The following is a 16,477-nucleotide window of genomic DNA, read 5'->3' as shown; positions in this document are numbered from 1 at the left end:
AGTCAGCACGGAAACAGAACCTAAACAACAGCCTATGTTTTGCCTAAAAAATAATGATGGCCAAGAACTAGTTCAAAAAATATATGAAGACCATTCATGGATTATAATAAAAACAAAATCAAACTCAGATATAAGGAAACCGCATACTTCTCAGCCTACAGTCTGTATAAGCAATAGGTTTGATATTTTACGGAGTTGTGATAGCAACTTGGAATCTCAAGATTCACACTCAAATGCATACCTCAGTGAGAACACAAAAAAATCTAAGCCTCCTAAGTCACACAAAAATAGGAAAAACACAATAAACAAACAAAATTCTCCAAATGATGCAGGAGCATCAAAGTCCCATAAGTCCATATGTCCGAATATAAAATTAACACTATGTTCAGACAGTCAAGGTAAAGATATTGCAAGAATGGTCGAAAGGCAGAGCTACGGAAGAGTTAACACATTTGGCTATGTGAGGGCTAATACAACCTTACTTCAAGTTCTTGAGTCAACTGATATAGAGGACAAAACGCCAACTGTTGTCATTGGGGGGACGAACGACAGTCTGAATGGTAACATGAACAATCTTTACAATCAGCTAGAGGAAAAACTTAAACTAAAGAGTAAAGATAGAAGAATATTCATTACAACAATACCTAAAAGATATGACCAGCCTCTAAATCATTATGTAAACATGGAAATAAATTCCTTGAACTACTACATAGAAGAATTAACAGTAAGAATGGATAATGTCATATTAATAAACTTGAATCAACTTGAACGGGGGCACTATACAAAGCATGGGCTGCATTTGAGTAGAACTGGGAAACAGAAGGTAGCTTCTATGATCATCGAAGCAATATCACAGCTAAGCTGGGCCAAAAAAATCACTTTTAATCAAGATGTTGAGGTGATGGAGGCACATATGAATGAAGTTATCAATCAATACCGTCTTAACCCTGAGGTGGCCTTTGCACACTGCATCTCTGCAGATTTTAATCATTACAAACAGATGAGCCAGGGCGTTGCTGCAGTTCTTAAAGATAACTTTGGGAAACCAAGACGAATGGACTATTGTGCTCAAAACTTAACCTGTCAGAAGTACAACAAGGGAGCTGCAGTATATGGTTTGGTAACTAAACCTAAATATTTCCTTAATTCAGAAAATTATGATAAGTATATGGAGCTTTATGATGGAGCATTTCAACAGCTGGGAAATGACTTCAAAAGAAGAAATTTAAAAACATTAATCTGTTCCCCCATGGGATGTGTGCGGGACCGTGTACCACCTTATCACTTCATCAAAAACATTAAACAATTCAGAGAAGTAACAGGTGCTAACATACTTATTGTAACCTACAAAGAAACCTCCAGAAGGAAAAAACAAAATGGACTATCTCACTCAGATTTGGTCAAATGTCTCCGGGAGATGACAGCTGAGCCATCAGATTTGCCGCAGCCTTCAGTGAGTTCCATTCCATCCACAGAACCAACACCAGCCACAGATGTACATCAGCCAATGATGACACCTGCAGTCCACTTACCCTCAGAGTCTACAGTAGTGACAAGTGTTGAGGGGGGTAAAAGTCAATATGGGGATATGAGTGCCAGTGTGACAGGTGAAACCAACAGTGAAGCTTCCCTCAGCAGTGGTATTTGTAATGATAGTGTGTCCAAAGATTTTTAAGACCTAAGCAAAAAAATGTTACCAGCAATATAAATACAAAAATATTTAATCTTTCTCATCAAAACTTTAGAGGGTTTGAATCAAAAGTAAAACACAAAGTAGGTTTGAGCCTGTTTCACATTAATATCCAGCATCTGCCATCACGAATAGAGTCTTTAGAAATCACAATCAATGAGTTAATATAATAGATGGCTGATATAATAGTCCTAAATGAACATAAAATGATGAATTCTGAAATTGAAAGGTTCAATTTAAAAGATTACATTGTTAATGCATCCTTTTCAAGAGTTTTATCAGTTGGAGGAGGAGTAATGGTTCTATGCAAAGATGAAATAAAGTGTGAAAATGTAAATTTAAATTGTATTCAAAACTTAATTTTAGAAAAAGAATTTGAATGCTGTGCGGTTAAGTATACAATGGTTGGTTTACACTTTGTTTTAATGGCAGTTTATCGATCTCCTAATTCAAATCTGTCAACATTTTTGGAAAAATTGTGTTTTTGTTTAAGAGTGTTAGTTAAGAGATTCAAAAATGTTTTAGTTGTGGGAGATGTTAATATTGATGTTCTAGATAGCTCGAACCAACAAAAGCTTAATGATGTATTGCAATTATTTAATATGAGATTTTTAGTTAATTTTCCAACCCGAATAACTTGTACTACAGAATCTGCATTGGATAATGTTTTAACTAATTTTGATGAGCATTCAATAAGAGTTGAGGGAATTGACACACAGTTATCTGACCATTGTGGTGTGATGGTGTTTGTTGATGTTAATGATGGAGAGGGTTTGGAAAGATTCAAGCATAAGCTTGAAAATAAATCTGTAACAAAAGAAACTAGGGTTTTTTGATGATAGCAATTTGGCATTATTTGTTAAGGCTTTGGATAAGGAAAATTGGTTTAATGTCTATAATGCTTGTGTTGATGTAAAATTTGATGTTTTTCATGACATTTTTATGTACTGCTTTAACTTGTTTTTTCCTAAAGTTAAAAAGCGTTTAAGAAAGTGTAGAGATAATTGGATAACACCTGATGTAAAACAAGATAGACAAAAAATTTTAGAATTGAGTCAATCAGCTAGAGTTATTAAGGATCAAGAACTGTTTAATAGGATTAAAAACCCTAAGGAAAAATTATAAGAATACTTTAATTAATAAGAAAAAGGATTTTTATCAAAGTAAAATAGAAAAATCCAATAATGTTAGCAAAACAACCTGGCAGATTCTGAACAAAGAGATTGGAAATAAGAAAAAACACTGTAGTAACATTGAAATTGTAACTAATGGCCGAACTTTGGTAGAACCACAAGAAATTAGTAGACATTTCAATGATTTTTTTGGCCAATTATGTTGAATTGTCAATAATTCCACAGTTAGATCCAATCATTCAGATTGACAATGATTCTCTGCTTAGTTTTAATAATTTGACAAACCAAAATTTTAAATTCAGACCAGTAACAGAACGTGAAATTCTAAAAATTTTGAGATCTTTTCCCAATAAGTTTTCAACTGGTTATGATGAGGTTCCAATGACGGTGATAAAGTTAGCCGGCAATCAACTACAGTAGAGTCCCGTTAATCCGACCTAATTGGGACCGAGCCCTATTCGGATTATGTGATTGTTCGGATTAGCCAGAATTACAGAAAAATACGGTTTTAAACTTGAGAATGGGTCTATTTTGTTATAGAATTATCAACATTGTTTATTAAAACATGTTTTCTGACTGTTGCATTGTATTTCTTGACAAATAAACGTGTTTGCGAATACTAAGCACATTTACCGTATTTAGTGTGAGAGTTCTATTGTTAAGCAATGTGAGCGTACTGGATATTGTACGGTTGTACGAAACTACGCGTCATCCAATAGACTCTCTTTAATGCGACAGAAGACAATAACTGAATTTATGTCTTTTAACAATTAATATTGTACTCAATAATAATATCAGTACTGTACGTCCAATTTTTGTTTGATTTCACTTCTTAATACAGTAATTTAACTCATACTTAACCTATAAGTTTCAATTTGGTACTGTATTTAACTTCATTATTTATGTACTGTACCGTACACAATTTGTCTTAATAAAATACTGTATGTCTATTTAATTAAAGTTTTCTTTGTTTATGTACGAAATGATGCACCCATTTTCATTTTTTATGTAATTAGTTCCTATAACTGTTCATTATCGTTATAAATAATTCCTCCTGGACCTGTTCGGATTAACCGACGTTCGGATTACACGTGTTCGGATTAGCGGGACTCCACTGTAATTAAACCCTTAGTCCACTTAATTAATTCTTCCTTTATTAGTGGAATCTTTCCGTCAAAACTCAAAATAGCCAAAGTAATCCCGATTTTGAAAAAAGGAGATTCAAAAAACCCATCACACTACAGACCATTATCGTTGCTACCTACTTTTTCAAAAATTTTTGAAAGAGCAGCCTATAATCAATTAGTAAATTTTCTTGAAACCCATTGTTTGCATGATAAGGAACAACATGGCTTTAGACCAAATCGATCTGTGGTTACTGCTGGCATAGATTTCATTAATTCCGTCATTGACTCTGTAGATAAAGGAGAGAAAACAATAGGTATTTTCTTTGACCTAAACAGAGCTTTTGATAGCGTTTCACACAAAATTCTATTAAACAAGATTGAAGGCCGGGGAATCAATGGCATTACTCTAAATTGGTTCAGTTCATACTTAATCAATAGAAAACAATTTGTTGAAATAAAAAGTAGCATTAAGAATCAAATAGTCACCAATAATTCTTCACTAGCACAGATTCAGCATTGTGTTCCGCAAGGATCAATCCTTGGCCCACTGCTGTTTCTCTGTTATGTAAAAGGTATTCCGCTCTCTTTTCAAAACAGTCCAACAAAAACACTTTGTCTGTATGCTGACGATGCAAGTTTAAAAATTAGTAGTAGTACATTAAATAATTTGGAAAATAATGCTTCTTCTAGTTTATTGGACATAAATAATTTCTTTAATAATCATAAACTATTATTAAATACCAGCAAAACTAATTTTATTGTTTTCAAAGCAGGAAAAAGGAAATCTTCAGTAAATCCGGGAATAAAAATAAACAACCACTCTTTGGAAAAAGTAAGTTCCACAAAATTTTTGGGTTTAATCTTAGATGAAAATTTGACATGGAATCTCCATACTGAACACATAGTTAATAAAGTTACTTCTGGATTGTATGCTTTGTATAGGATGTCTAAATTTTGCTCATTAAATACTTTAAAAATAATTTATTTCTCTCTTATAGAATCATCAATAAGTTTTGGTATTGAAATATATGGGGGTACGTCAAAACGGAATTTGGATAGAATACTCCTTCTCCAAAAGAGGGCAATACGAACCATGTTAAATCTAAAATTTGATGACTCTGTTCGTCAACATTTTACTGATTTAGGAATAATGACTGTTTATAGTTTATTTGTTTTCCGATCAATACTCCATGTAAAAAAAACTATGCATAAATAAATTGGTTCCGAAATTAGGTGACAGTCATTCATAATTTACAAGAAATCGAAATCAAATTGCTATTAATTCTCATAGGCTAGAATTTTTATACCAAAAAAAACATAGTATGCAGGTGCAAAGTTTTTACTAAGACTACCTGTGGAATTAAGAATTATAGACAATAGTAAATTATTTAAGAAAAAATTAAAAAGTTATTTGATAAACTACCCATTATATAAATTTGATGAACTTTGACGACCATCCTTAATTTATGTTGAACCTGGTAGTAGGTGTAGTTTGATTTGTTATGGAGAAAACTGTAAATACTGTTACTTAGATGTAGTTAGTTTAATTTAACATAATGACGCCATTCAATGTATACCACTGTATATTATATGAATAAAGATGTTTCAATTCAATTCAACCACTCTTTTATTTGTGTATCGCCCATAGACACGACACATAAACTTTCTGTATCATAGTAATCGTCTCTGATGCTGAATGGCCAAGTTTTTGGCAAAATTTAATGCAAATGCGCTGCTCAACACTTTCAGTCATATTGAAATGTTACGCACACACATGGCAGTACTGTACGGAACAGAGCGCTGTGATGGATTGTATTCAATGCCTGGTAGGCCTCATGGTGTTTCCGGGGTGCGCAAAAAGCCCTTGAGGCTTAAGTGCATGGCAGTAGGCCGCCCCAAGGGAAAAAAAAAATATGGGAAGGAGGGAGTAGGCTCGGCCCTCCCATCCAATAACCGGTTTGAGCCAGTCGGTTACACCACGGCCGCCTACTGTTTAGCGGTTGGATACTTTTTGGACAGACCTCGTAATATATCAAGAATATTAAACAACAATAGTTTTTTTAAATTAAGTAAATGTTAATGAAATGTTAAGTAAAACGGCTGCTGCCGTTGGAAATAGATAAATAAAGATCATTTATTATTATTATTATTTGGAATATTCTGAAAACAATGAAATATAATAAGCCATATATATATAGGTTGAATTTCTAGTGTTGTAAAGCCATTGAACAAATGTTAAAAATACATTCTTAGTGGATTTTGCACTAAAGTTCAAAAATTGCTTAAAAAGTCACTTATTATGTAAAGCCACTAAAACTACAGTAGAACCCCTCATATCCGGCCACCACACGACCGAGCCCCTGGCCAGATAACGATTCGGCCAAATAAACCAACCTATTATAAAAACGATAATTTATACCTAATAATAATATGTAATTAATAAATATAGTCAAAAGTAGTGTTTAAGTCTCTTTTGGGATTATTTTTTATAAAAATACACACGTTTGGAAAACGAATAAAAAATTTATTGTATAAGAAAAAGTGGTTAAAAAATTTACATAAAAATACACTACATATTGTGAATTCAGATAACATAAATTAATGTTAAATAAAGATGGAGATATAAAAATTACTCACAATACATTTGTTTTGAAGATTAAATTAGGCCTTATAATAGTCCGTAATTTTCTGCTGAACTTTGTTGTCCATTGTTTTTTTGAAGGCATAGTCTCTCCACTTTTTGAATAACAAAACGTCAACAGCTGTTGAGTGGTCCTGTTGCTCTATGTAGGCTAGTGATGTCTGAAGTGCATTTCTCACCTCCTCATAGCTTATTTTATCTTCTTCTGAAGTGTCATCATCTGATTTTTCTGCTTCATTTTCATACCCTTCTACAACACTCTGCACAATTTGTTCATCACTTAGATATTCGTTTTCCAAATCATCATCACCAGTTACCCATTCCTGAACATCTTGATTTAAGATTTCTTCACCGTCAGTTAATGCTAAATTCATCAGGTCATTTATAAGTTCTGCATTACAATTTTCTTGCTGTTCATCTGCTACCTGGATCAAATCTTCATTGACTGTGCCATTGACCAATTTCTCAATATCTGGCCAGGCCTTCCGCCAAGACTTGACACATGTTGTACTGGGGATTTCATCATATGATTCAGCAGTCATGTAGATAACATCCTTTATGTTCATTTGCTTCAGAGCCGAGACGAGATCCACACCGTCAGTGTCCATTTTTCCTAAAATCTCAGACAGAAGTTTGCGCCGATATCGCCTTTTCATACATTCGATTACATCCTGGTCCATAGATTGGATAACACTTGTGACATTGGCAGGTAGAAAAAGCAATTTTATGCTGGGAGCATCTTCACACTCTAGTTCATGGGGATGGGTTCCAGCGTTATCAAGCACTAAAATAGCTTTTTCTGGCAACTTAAGCTCCTTTAAGAATTTCTTGACTTTAGGAATGAATTTGTTTACGAACCCATCAATAAAGATGTATGAGTCCATCCACGCTGACTTCTGGGCACGATAAACCACAAGAAGAGAAGAAACATTAATGTGTTTGAAGTCTCTGGGTTTCTTGGATTTACCAATGACCAAAAGTGGGAGTTAATGCTCCCCAGATGCATTTGAAAACAGGGCAACCGTTATATGCTCTTTGTTTAGTTTAAACCATGAAGCTTAACTTGAATCCCCAACAGAGAATGTCTTTTGTGGCAACCGTTTGAAATTCAGGCCGGTCTCGTCGATGTTATAGACCTGATCTGGGACAAGCTTCTCTTGTTGTATCATCTTTTCCAGTTTGAACACAAATTCACTCACCAATGGTGCATCTGATGACATTTTCTTGCCGCAAATATTTACAAATGTAACTCCATGTCTTTTTTTCCAGCGGTCTAGCCAGCCATTACTGGCTACGAACTCAGTGTTTACTCCCAATTTTGTATGTACAATCATAGCCTTCTCTTTTAAAACTGGTCCTGAAATAGGAGTGCCCTATTTTCTTCTCTCTTGTAAAAACCAAAGCCACAAAGGGTCATCAACCATCTCATTGGAAGATTTTCTCAAATACCGCTGTTCGGATAAAACCTTTTCACTCTCTATTTGTGTACAATTAGTCCATCAAAGTTTTTCGATTACGACGCCAGTCATTAACCGAGCTCTTTCCCATGTTTTGTACACTACATATTTTGGCCACAGATTCGCCTCTATCAATGCGTTCGATCGCGTTAAGTTGTTGTTCCACTGTCACCACATTAAGTTTTCATTTGACGCACTCATTTTTCCTTTTTCAATATTGTACATAAAAACGACACTGCAACACAATACACAACACTTGACGAAACAAAACAATTGTACTGTACTAACCGCACTGGAAATAATCTATTTAGAGGTTAAACCTACTAGCTCAACTGAGGACAACACAGCTACTGAAAAGTAAACACAGGAAAATGTAAACAAACAGATACACCAAGATAACGCACGAGTCGTGGGAGACTAGTGCCTGCAACTGCACACCTGTAAGCCGTGGGAAATAAATTTCGATATTGGCTTCCGGGAAGTGGCCGGATAAACCGAGGTGCGGTAAAACTGAGGCCGGATATGAGGGGTTCTACTGTATATATATTGTGGGTAAGGATAAAATTGTGCTACTTTTGTATATTTTTGATTTTTTATAAGTCTAATACATATATATTAAATTGTGCACAAATTTCAAATTCATAGCCTACTAAGCGCAATTCAAACACAGTAATCTTTTTTGAATATAAGAAAATATTAATGAATATAATTTGGGTAGGGTACGATAAGCGGACCCGGTTTTTTATATCGAAGGATGTAATCATTGATACCTAATATTCACATCTCAAATCCTAGACTATCAGTAGATAAAAAAGTATCTATAATCCCCAATAACAAACACATGTTTTTAACACTTTCAGTGCTAGCCCTAAATAACATGTAACTCTATAGAATGCTGGGAGTTTTTGGTGGTTTTCAAAAATTTATTTAAAAAAAAGTATAAGGTACAAGAAAAATACTTACATGCCTTAATTCAGCTTACTTTCGTTTTTCTTTTAACGTGAGTTTGTTAGTTTTTTTAAAAAACTACACATAAAAAATGTTTTTAAAAAACATATATTTTTTTAGACAGTTTTTTTTATGTAACAAACTAAACTAAGCATGTATACAATTATTTAGAATGACCTATTTACAATAATATAAACTGTCCTTTGAATAATACAAATCATGTTTTGTAGTTTTTTGACAAAAAAACTATGCCGACATATTGATGCGTCGGCATCACTTTCACCATCAATACTGTTTTTAGCATCTGTAACATAATAATATACTATGTAAAATATTAATATATTTTCATTTTATTCATATGAATAGAATATTAGTAGAATAAAGTTAATTTATTATAATACAAATTATAGTTTGATTCACGAAAACAATAACATAACCAAACTTTTAGACTGATGTTTATGTGATAAATAGACTTATTCTTACCTGAAATACCTGTATGTGTCTCATCTTCTTCCATTAAATCGGGATCGATGTCAGAATCGTCAAAAATACTATCAACACCAATAAAACTATCTTCATCTAATACATCACTGATCGCAACGTCGTTCAAAATGCGAGAAGCCATGATTGCAACATCGACTGCCAGCTGCAACGAACGTCACGTAACCAAAGCGACCGAAGTTGCTTTGTCATCAAGCTCATTCAATACATCTGACGCTTTCTAGCGGTGAATTGTGTTACTAAAACCCAAATAACATTGTAGAGTAGGCAAAACCTGTTTAAATAAGGACAATGTAATATAATAACAATTGAAATGACAACCACGTGAAACTACGGGATTAGCATTCTTCGGAAGTTTCGCTGTTCCGTAAAATTACGGGATTAGCACTCTAAGTGTTAATTAAAATGTGAATTTAATATAAACAGTGATGAAACAAATTATTATAACCAAAATTAGGAAAACCGAAGATGACCATATTTGCTCCTCTCACAGTTACATTTGTTTCTTTCCTACAAAATGCACGTAGGTTAATGGGTTTTTTGATACGAATCCAACATCTTGAAGCCACGGAAAACATGTCTTATCATCTTTCAAAGCGATATCGTGTAGTTTTATAAATTGACTGCCATTCTTAATAATCAAATGTTACATATGTAAAATTGAAATATTACCTTACGTGTATTATTTGAAAGTGATTACAGCTCTTGATATAGATCATTTAAGTTAATTGTTAAAAATAATTAATTAGTATCGATTGATTATATCAATGGTTATGATTAAGTAATATCGGTTGCCAATTTCGATAAATAAAACCGGGTCCGCTTATCTTACCCTACCCTATAATTTATTATTATTATTTGAAATATTCTAAATACAATGATATATAATAAGTTGTATAATTGAAGAATTTTGAGAGGTATATAACAGTTTAATGTAATTATTACAGGGCTGTAAGAGTGCCAGTATAGGGGCAGACACCACCAATTCGAGGGTTAACGACCAAAGTATTGCAACATTGAAGCATCAAACAATATATCCTACCGGAAATTCGCTTTGATTTTCATTTTAGTTTGGCTAACCTCCAAAAACAGAACATTTACATCATGATGACAGCATTAAAGTCTGCTGCATAATAGTAAGAGGCCACCACTGCAATCTATCATGGTACCAAATTATCAATTAGACATACTTAAACTATCAAATACAAAACGATTTTAATTACAGTTATATACAACTCATGTTTAACAGCTCTTATTAATGTGTAATAACTTAAATAACAATATTGTTCCAAAGTAATCCAAATAAAATATAACCACTTTATAGGCTATGGTATTTGAGTAAGTGCAGCTATTATATGTTTTTAGTCACTATCTGTCACACCCATTTATCTTTAAAAACAGTAAAAAGTTACTAAATGTTAATTAAACTGTTTTGTTTAGTTACATTTTATAGATAATATATAGACATGAGATCTGCACATAACGTTGTTTTTTTTTTATTCATCAATAAATTATTAATAGTTTAGATTTAAAACAGCGAAATTATATTATAATTTAAAGTATCTATAACGTAATTCGTTTCAACATTTTTGTTTCTATAGTTTAGATAGGTAATCATAAACATGATTCTATTGTGGTAGTGGCCTCTTATTTTACTGCAACCTTAAAGTCATCAATGATGAAAGTAACGAAACATTGGCATGGTTTATTTACAATCCACTTCTTGATAGGCATTGATAACCACCAAGAATTGTTACCTTACAAAAGATTACGATTAAATTATAAATTACATACACTTAAAACACACTGGCAACTCGTTGTATCTGAGCAAGTTCTCCCTGAGTAACGATTTAACTTATTAACACCTCAATATTTCTAAACTTCCTCTCTCTCAGCAACGAAAGATCTAAATAATTATCAATTCAAACTTCATGTCTAGATTACTTGATATCACTGAGACGAGATGTATTGCATCTATTTTTTTGTTCTAGTATGTCATAATGACCGGGCGGTTAAAACATGCAGCCGCGTAGTTCACTTTTCTCGTGGTTGCCTTTCCTAAATTTAAAAGTTATATATCTGCGTTATATTAATATATTGGTTAGTTACAGTTGAAAATTTTATATATATTTGGTCATACGTTAAAAAAACATTACACCAAATTATTTATCTGTTAAATAAATAAAACTGTTTTTCCTAGCCCTAATTGTCTAACAGTGTTTGATTAAAAGATATGACTAAACGAGATTTGCAGTATGTTTAAGGAGGGTTAAGCTTAATCAATCTTAACTACCAGAGATCCATCAGGTAGAGATCCTACTCCGAAATTGGAAAGCACCACGGATAACAGGCACATTATTCAGGAGGACATGCCTATTTGTTAGATATTTTCAAGTTTCATAGTGGTTTTTGGGGAATTTAAAAACTTATGTATTTCTTTTTAAAATTCAATGTTGTTTTCAGAAAGTATTTCCACTAACGTTTTATTATAAAATATGTATTTAAGTTTGTTGAAATAGTTATCCCTATTATATGAATAACTAGCTGTTTCCCGCGGCTTCGCACGCTTTTCGTAAGCTTTTCCCCGTGTAAGAGTACTTCTGGTTCAAGCGAATCATTATTTCCAACGCCGATGTAAAGGTTGTTGCCACGATTAAGAAAATCTGTCAAAGTCTATATTTATAGCCATTGTACACGCTCATGTACTTCATTATAAAGTGGTCTAACACTCAAGCTTTAAGTTCAACCAAAGATTCAGCCTTCAAATAGTGTTTGGCTTTTTAATATACGTAACTGTCTAGTGATTGCAGTTTTAAAATGTGCAGGCGCTTTAATAACTTTTATATTTTCACTGTCGCCGGGCCCGGCGCGCTTTGCTGCGCATTTCAATAATTTTTTGCAAAAGTTGCCCGCGGCTTCGCACGCAATTTCCCGTTGAAAACAGTACACTATATTCACTTATTCTTTTTCTATCACATTCTAAACATTGCTGAGATAATTGATAGTCGTTCCATCGTGAGCCTCTTGGGCGTATTATGAAGGTATGTACCATATTCCTGCCTCTATCTAGCTGTTACCCACGGCTTCGCACGCAAATCTTAAGAACCGAAGTCCTTATATTACTTAGTAAATTTTTTTTTTACTATAATAAATTTTAGATTAAATTAGTTATATCTCCGATGCCACGATTGAGCTTGCTTTGTTGTCTCGATCGAGAGAATATGTACACACGGAGTTTTGAGAACCATACTTCTGTCAAAAAAAAACAACTAAGGTTGATTTTATAACATTCTTTATATTTGTAGCCAACGTAAGATAGTAATTATGATATCTGCATTGCTCTTCTGATCAAGCATGAGCATGGTTTATATTAAATAAATATTGCAGTTAAAGGTGAATTTTTACGTCAAATTTGAATTGTATTATCTGGATAGTAAAGTCTATGTTTAACAGTGAAACAGTTTAAACAAAATTTGTCGTTTCTCTTAAGCTTACTCTATGCTTTAAAACTATAAGTGTAATATATGTTTACAAAGAACAGCTGATTAAAAATTTGAAAAGACGTTAACATATGTTTGCTGCAATGCATTTCTTATGGGTATTTCTGTAACCAGTGGGGCGGAATCCTGAATCGGGAAAGGGATGGGCATAGCTTATAAACCTTCTCCGTGGAAAAATACATATACGTACAAATTTTCATCATGATCGGTCCAATAGTTCACGATTCCATAAAGGACAAACACACAAACATTCATTTTTATATATATATATAGATATGGGAATTCCCTTATTAAATGGTCTAATGTTTCTTGCATACCTTTGCAATAATTTCAGAACAGGGTAAAAAACTGTTTGATTGAATATAATCTCGTGTTAATATTTGCGTGTTCAAACCTTGTTCTACACATATTTAAAATTTCATATCTGTTTAGTTTTACATTTTTAAACCATGGATTGTCTGAGTATCCTATTTGAACGTTTTTGTACTGTTTGGCTTTATCTGCTTCCAGAAATAATTCTATGTATTTTTGTGTTAATTTGGTTCGTGTTAAAATAATCTTTGGTGCCCTGATGTCCTGTATTCTTTTACCATTAATAATTGCATCTTTTGCTAGGGAATCTACTTTTTAATGTTCTTGTTTACTGCAACGTCCTGGTACCTATTAGAATACAATTTGTGTTTTACTTTCTAATGAAACTTTTACAATCATTAATAGGCCTACCAATTAATTTCCATAGTATGTTCCAGTCATAGTCTGTATCACTCTAATGGATGATTAATGAATCTACAAATTATCATAATTTACTTTTGAAATGCATTTAACAACTGCTTTCAGTGTCCTAATAATTGCGTTGTATAACTCGATAAAAGTTTATTAAAACTATATAAAAAGTATTTTACATATCAATTTGTTACAAAGTGTTGTTTTGTGTAAACCAGGTTATTTCTCAAATTGTTTCAGTCTTGTAAAATTAAAAATGTATTAGCGAATTTTATCCGGAAAAAAGTGATTAATATTTTCCTCACCATAACCTCATTTTGTAATGTTTGGGATTGATTAGTGTATTTCGAATCATAATTTGAGTAATATATTCCAACACCATTTGCAAATGTACTCGTATGTCTGAGCTTTTATAAATAATGGAATCATATATTAACTCTGACTTGGAGCGGATAGAGTAGCTTTGGGTTGGGTGTCATTGACTTGCATGAACTATATGAAAATTTAACCAGTGTGAATTGGCAATTGAAGAATCAGATTTTTGAACACATTCATTTGTCCTCGCCACCACAAACAATGGCTCATCCCTGTGCCGTTTGTATGAAGGGTGTTCTCGATAAAGAACAGGGTGTCGAGTGTGATGGCCAATGCGGCCGTTGGTTTCATAAAGATTGTGTAAAGATGAGCAAAACAGAATATGAACGGATTTGTAAGGATAACAACATCAAGTGGTACTGTGGTAGAGTGGACTGCAGGGCTCAACCTCCTGTATCCTTGGAGGACACTTTGGCTAAGATTATCTCCGAGTTGTCTGAAGTCAAAGTCTTGGTTAATAAGTGTGATAAAATAGACGACATTGCGGCGGGAGTGGAGAATATCAAGAGGGAAGTGGCAGATCTGAATGTCAAATTGTCGTCTTTGGAACCTCGTGTAGAAGCTAATGAAGCAAGCATTTCCCGTCTTCGTAAGGACATTGATAGTATCAAGGCAAGCAGTAGTGCCTCTAATAGCATTCTTGTAACCATTGAGGAAATTAATGAACGATCAAGACGTTCTCGTAATATCATTGCATACAGTGTTCCTGAAAGTAAATCTGCACATACCAACAACAGAATTAGTCATGACTCTGATTTGGCTGCTGCAATAATTGAATATTGCCAGACTGACCGTTCCAAATGTTTAAAGACGGTCAGGCTAGGTAAGGTGAAGCCTGGAGTGATCAGACCTCTTCAAATTCAGATGGAAAGTGAAACTGATGTAATAAATATTCTGAAGCACTATTCTAATGAATCATTCACATTTCAAAATCCTACTTTAGCTGATGTCAAGTTGTCGAGGGATAGGACAGTCAGAGAAAGAGAACTCCTAGTGGAGCTCAGGCAGGAGTTGAAGCACCGGCTGTCTCAAGGTGAGGTTGACCTTACTATAAAGTATGTGAATGGAGTGCCGAAGATTGTCAAGACCAAAAACATGCCTGCTTCAGTAGACATCAAAAGTTAGATGTCTACTACCAAAACGCCAATGGGCTACGTTCCAAAATGAATCAGTTTAGAACTGCTCACTCCTTGTGTGACTACGATGTTATAATTATTGCAGAAACTAATCTATCCCATGAAATCTCTAATGCCGAACTGGGATTAAGTAACTATTCGATATACAGACAAGACAGGACGGCGCTCACAAGTTTTAAAAATTCTGGTGGTGGTGTGCTGATTGCAGTCAAGAAATGCTATACCTCATGGCTCATTCCCATTGATGAACCAGCAGTTGAAACCATATTTGTTGCTCTGAGGTGTGCACATTCTTCAAATATGCTTATAAATACTGTTTATATACCACCAGATGTTGCCCACCAGACTTATATAGAATTTTGTGACATTTTTCACACCTTGATCTCGAACAATATGAATATTTCTTCTGTGTTTATTGCTGGAGATTTTAATTTGCCAAGGATCGACTGGACCGCACAACCTCCGGACACTTACTCGCCTTCCGCTCTCAAGATATTGGAGCTTACTTCTTTTCTCGACCTTGGGCAGATGAATACTATTCCTAATTACATAGGAAATTTCCTTGATCTAATTTTCACTAACATCCCTTGTCTTGTATCGCACACCGCAGAGAGTTTGGTAGCTGAAGATATAGCCCATCCTGCCCTGACAGCTGTGATTGATCTTCCTGAAATGTCTCGTCGCTCTTGCACTGCTACTTTCATCCCCAACTTCAGAAAGTGCAACATTGCTAATATTTCTTTGGCCATTGCTAATATCGATGTGCGTTTGGCGGAGGGCCCTGACTTAGCCTTCAGTCGTTTTTGCGAGGAACTTAGAGAAATTATTTTGGACAACACCTGCATGAAAAAGGTTGGATTGTCCAAGTTTCCCATTTGGTTTTCTAAAGAACTGATAAATTTAATCATCTTAAAAAAGAAACTGCACAGGATCTACAAGACTTCATTGTCATTTGAGGACTACTGGAGGTTCTCTCATACCAGGGCCCAGTGCAAGTTGCTGGCCAAGGATTGTTTTAACAGATACGTTGGGCATATTGAGTATTCTATACCCTCCAATATAAAATCTTTTTGGAGTTATGTGAAGCAAATGCAGAAATCGCAGTCTATCCCAACTCGTCTGACTTTTAATCACACAGTTACTGATGACCCTCATGTCATGTGCAATCTTTTTGCTGGCTTCTTCGCCTCAACTTTCAATCCCAGGGATGACACAACTTTAGACTTTCATTTTGCTAGCAACTTCA

At 34.0% G+C, this 16,477-nt stretch overlaps 1 protein-coding gene across 4 annotated transcripts in view; it reads right to left on the bottom strand.

The window, feature by feature from the left end:
- The window catches only part of LOC124361981 (CREB-binding protein-like), a 64,952-nt gene extending 53,496 nt beyond the window's left edge, over positions 1-11,456 (bottom strand). For 3 of the 4 annotated variants that reach the window (XM_046816094.1, XM_046816093.1, XM_046816092.1), the window contains exon 1: positions 9,480-9,523. In XM_046816094.1, the coding sequence (XP_046672050.1) occupies positions 9,480-9,513 (34 nt within the window). In that variant the 5' untranslated portion in view covers positions 9,514-9,523. Of the gene's footprint in view, positions 1-9,479; positions 9,524-11,291 lie in introns of those variants that run through there. The other variant, XM_046816095.1, reaches the window with a different exon arrangement.
- Between the last annotated feature and the right edge of the window lie 5,021 nt (positions 11,457-16,477).

The sequence above is a fragment of the Homalodisca vitripennis genome, chromosome 5 (assembly GCF_021130785.1).
Source record: "Homalodisca vitripennis isolate AUS2020 chromosome 5, UT_GWSS_2.1, whole genome shotgun sequence".
In the NCBI taxonomy this organism is placed as follows: domain Eukaryota; kingdom Metazoa; phylum Arthropoda; class Insecta; order Hemiptera; family Cicadellidae; genus Homalodisca; species Homalodisca vitripennis.
The sequence above is the reverse complement of the archived record's forward strand: the minus strand, read 5'-3'. Positions and strand labels throughout refer to the sequence as shown.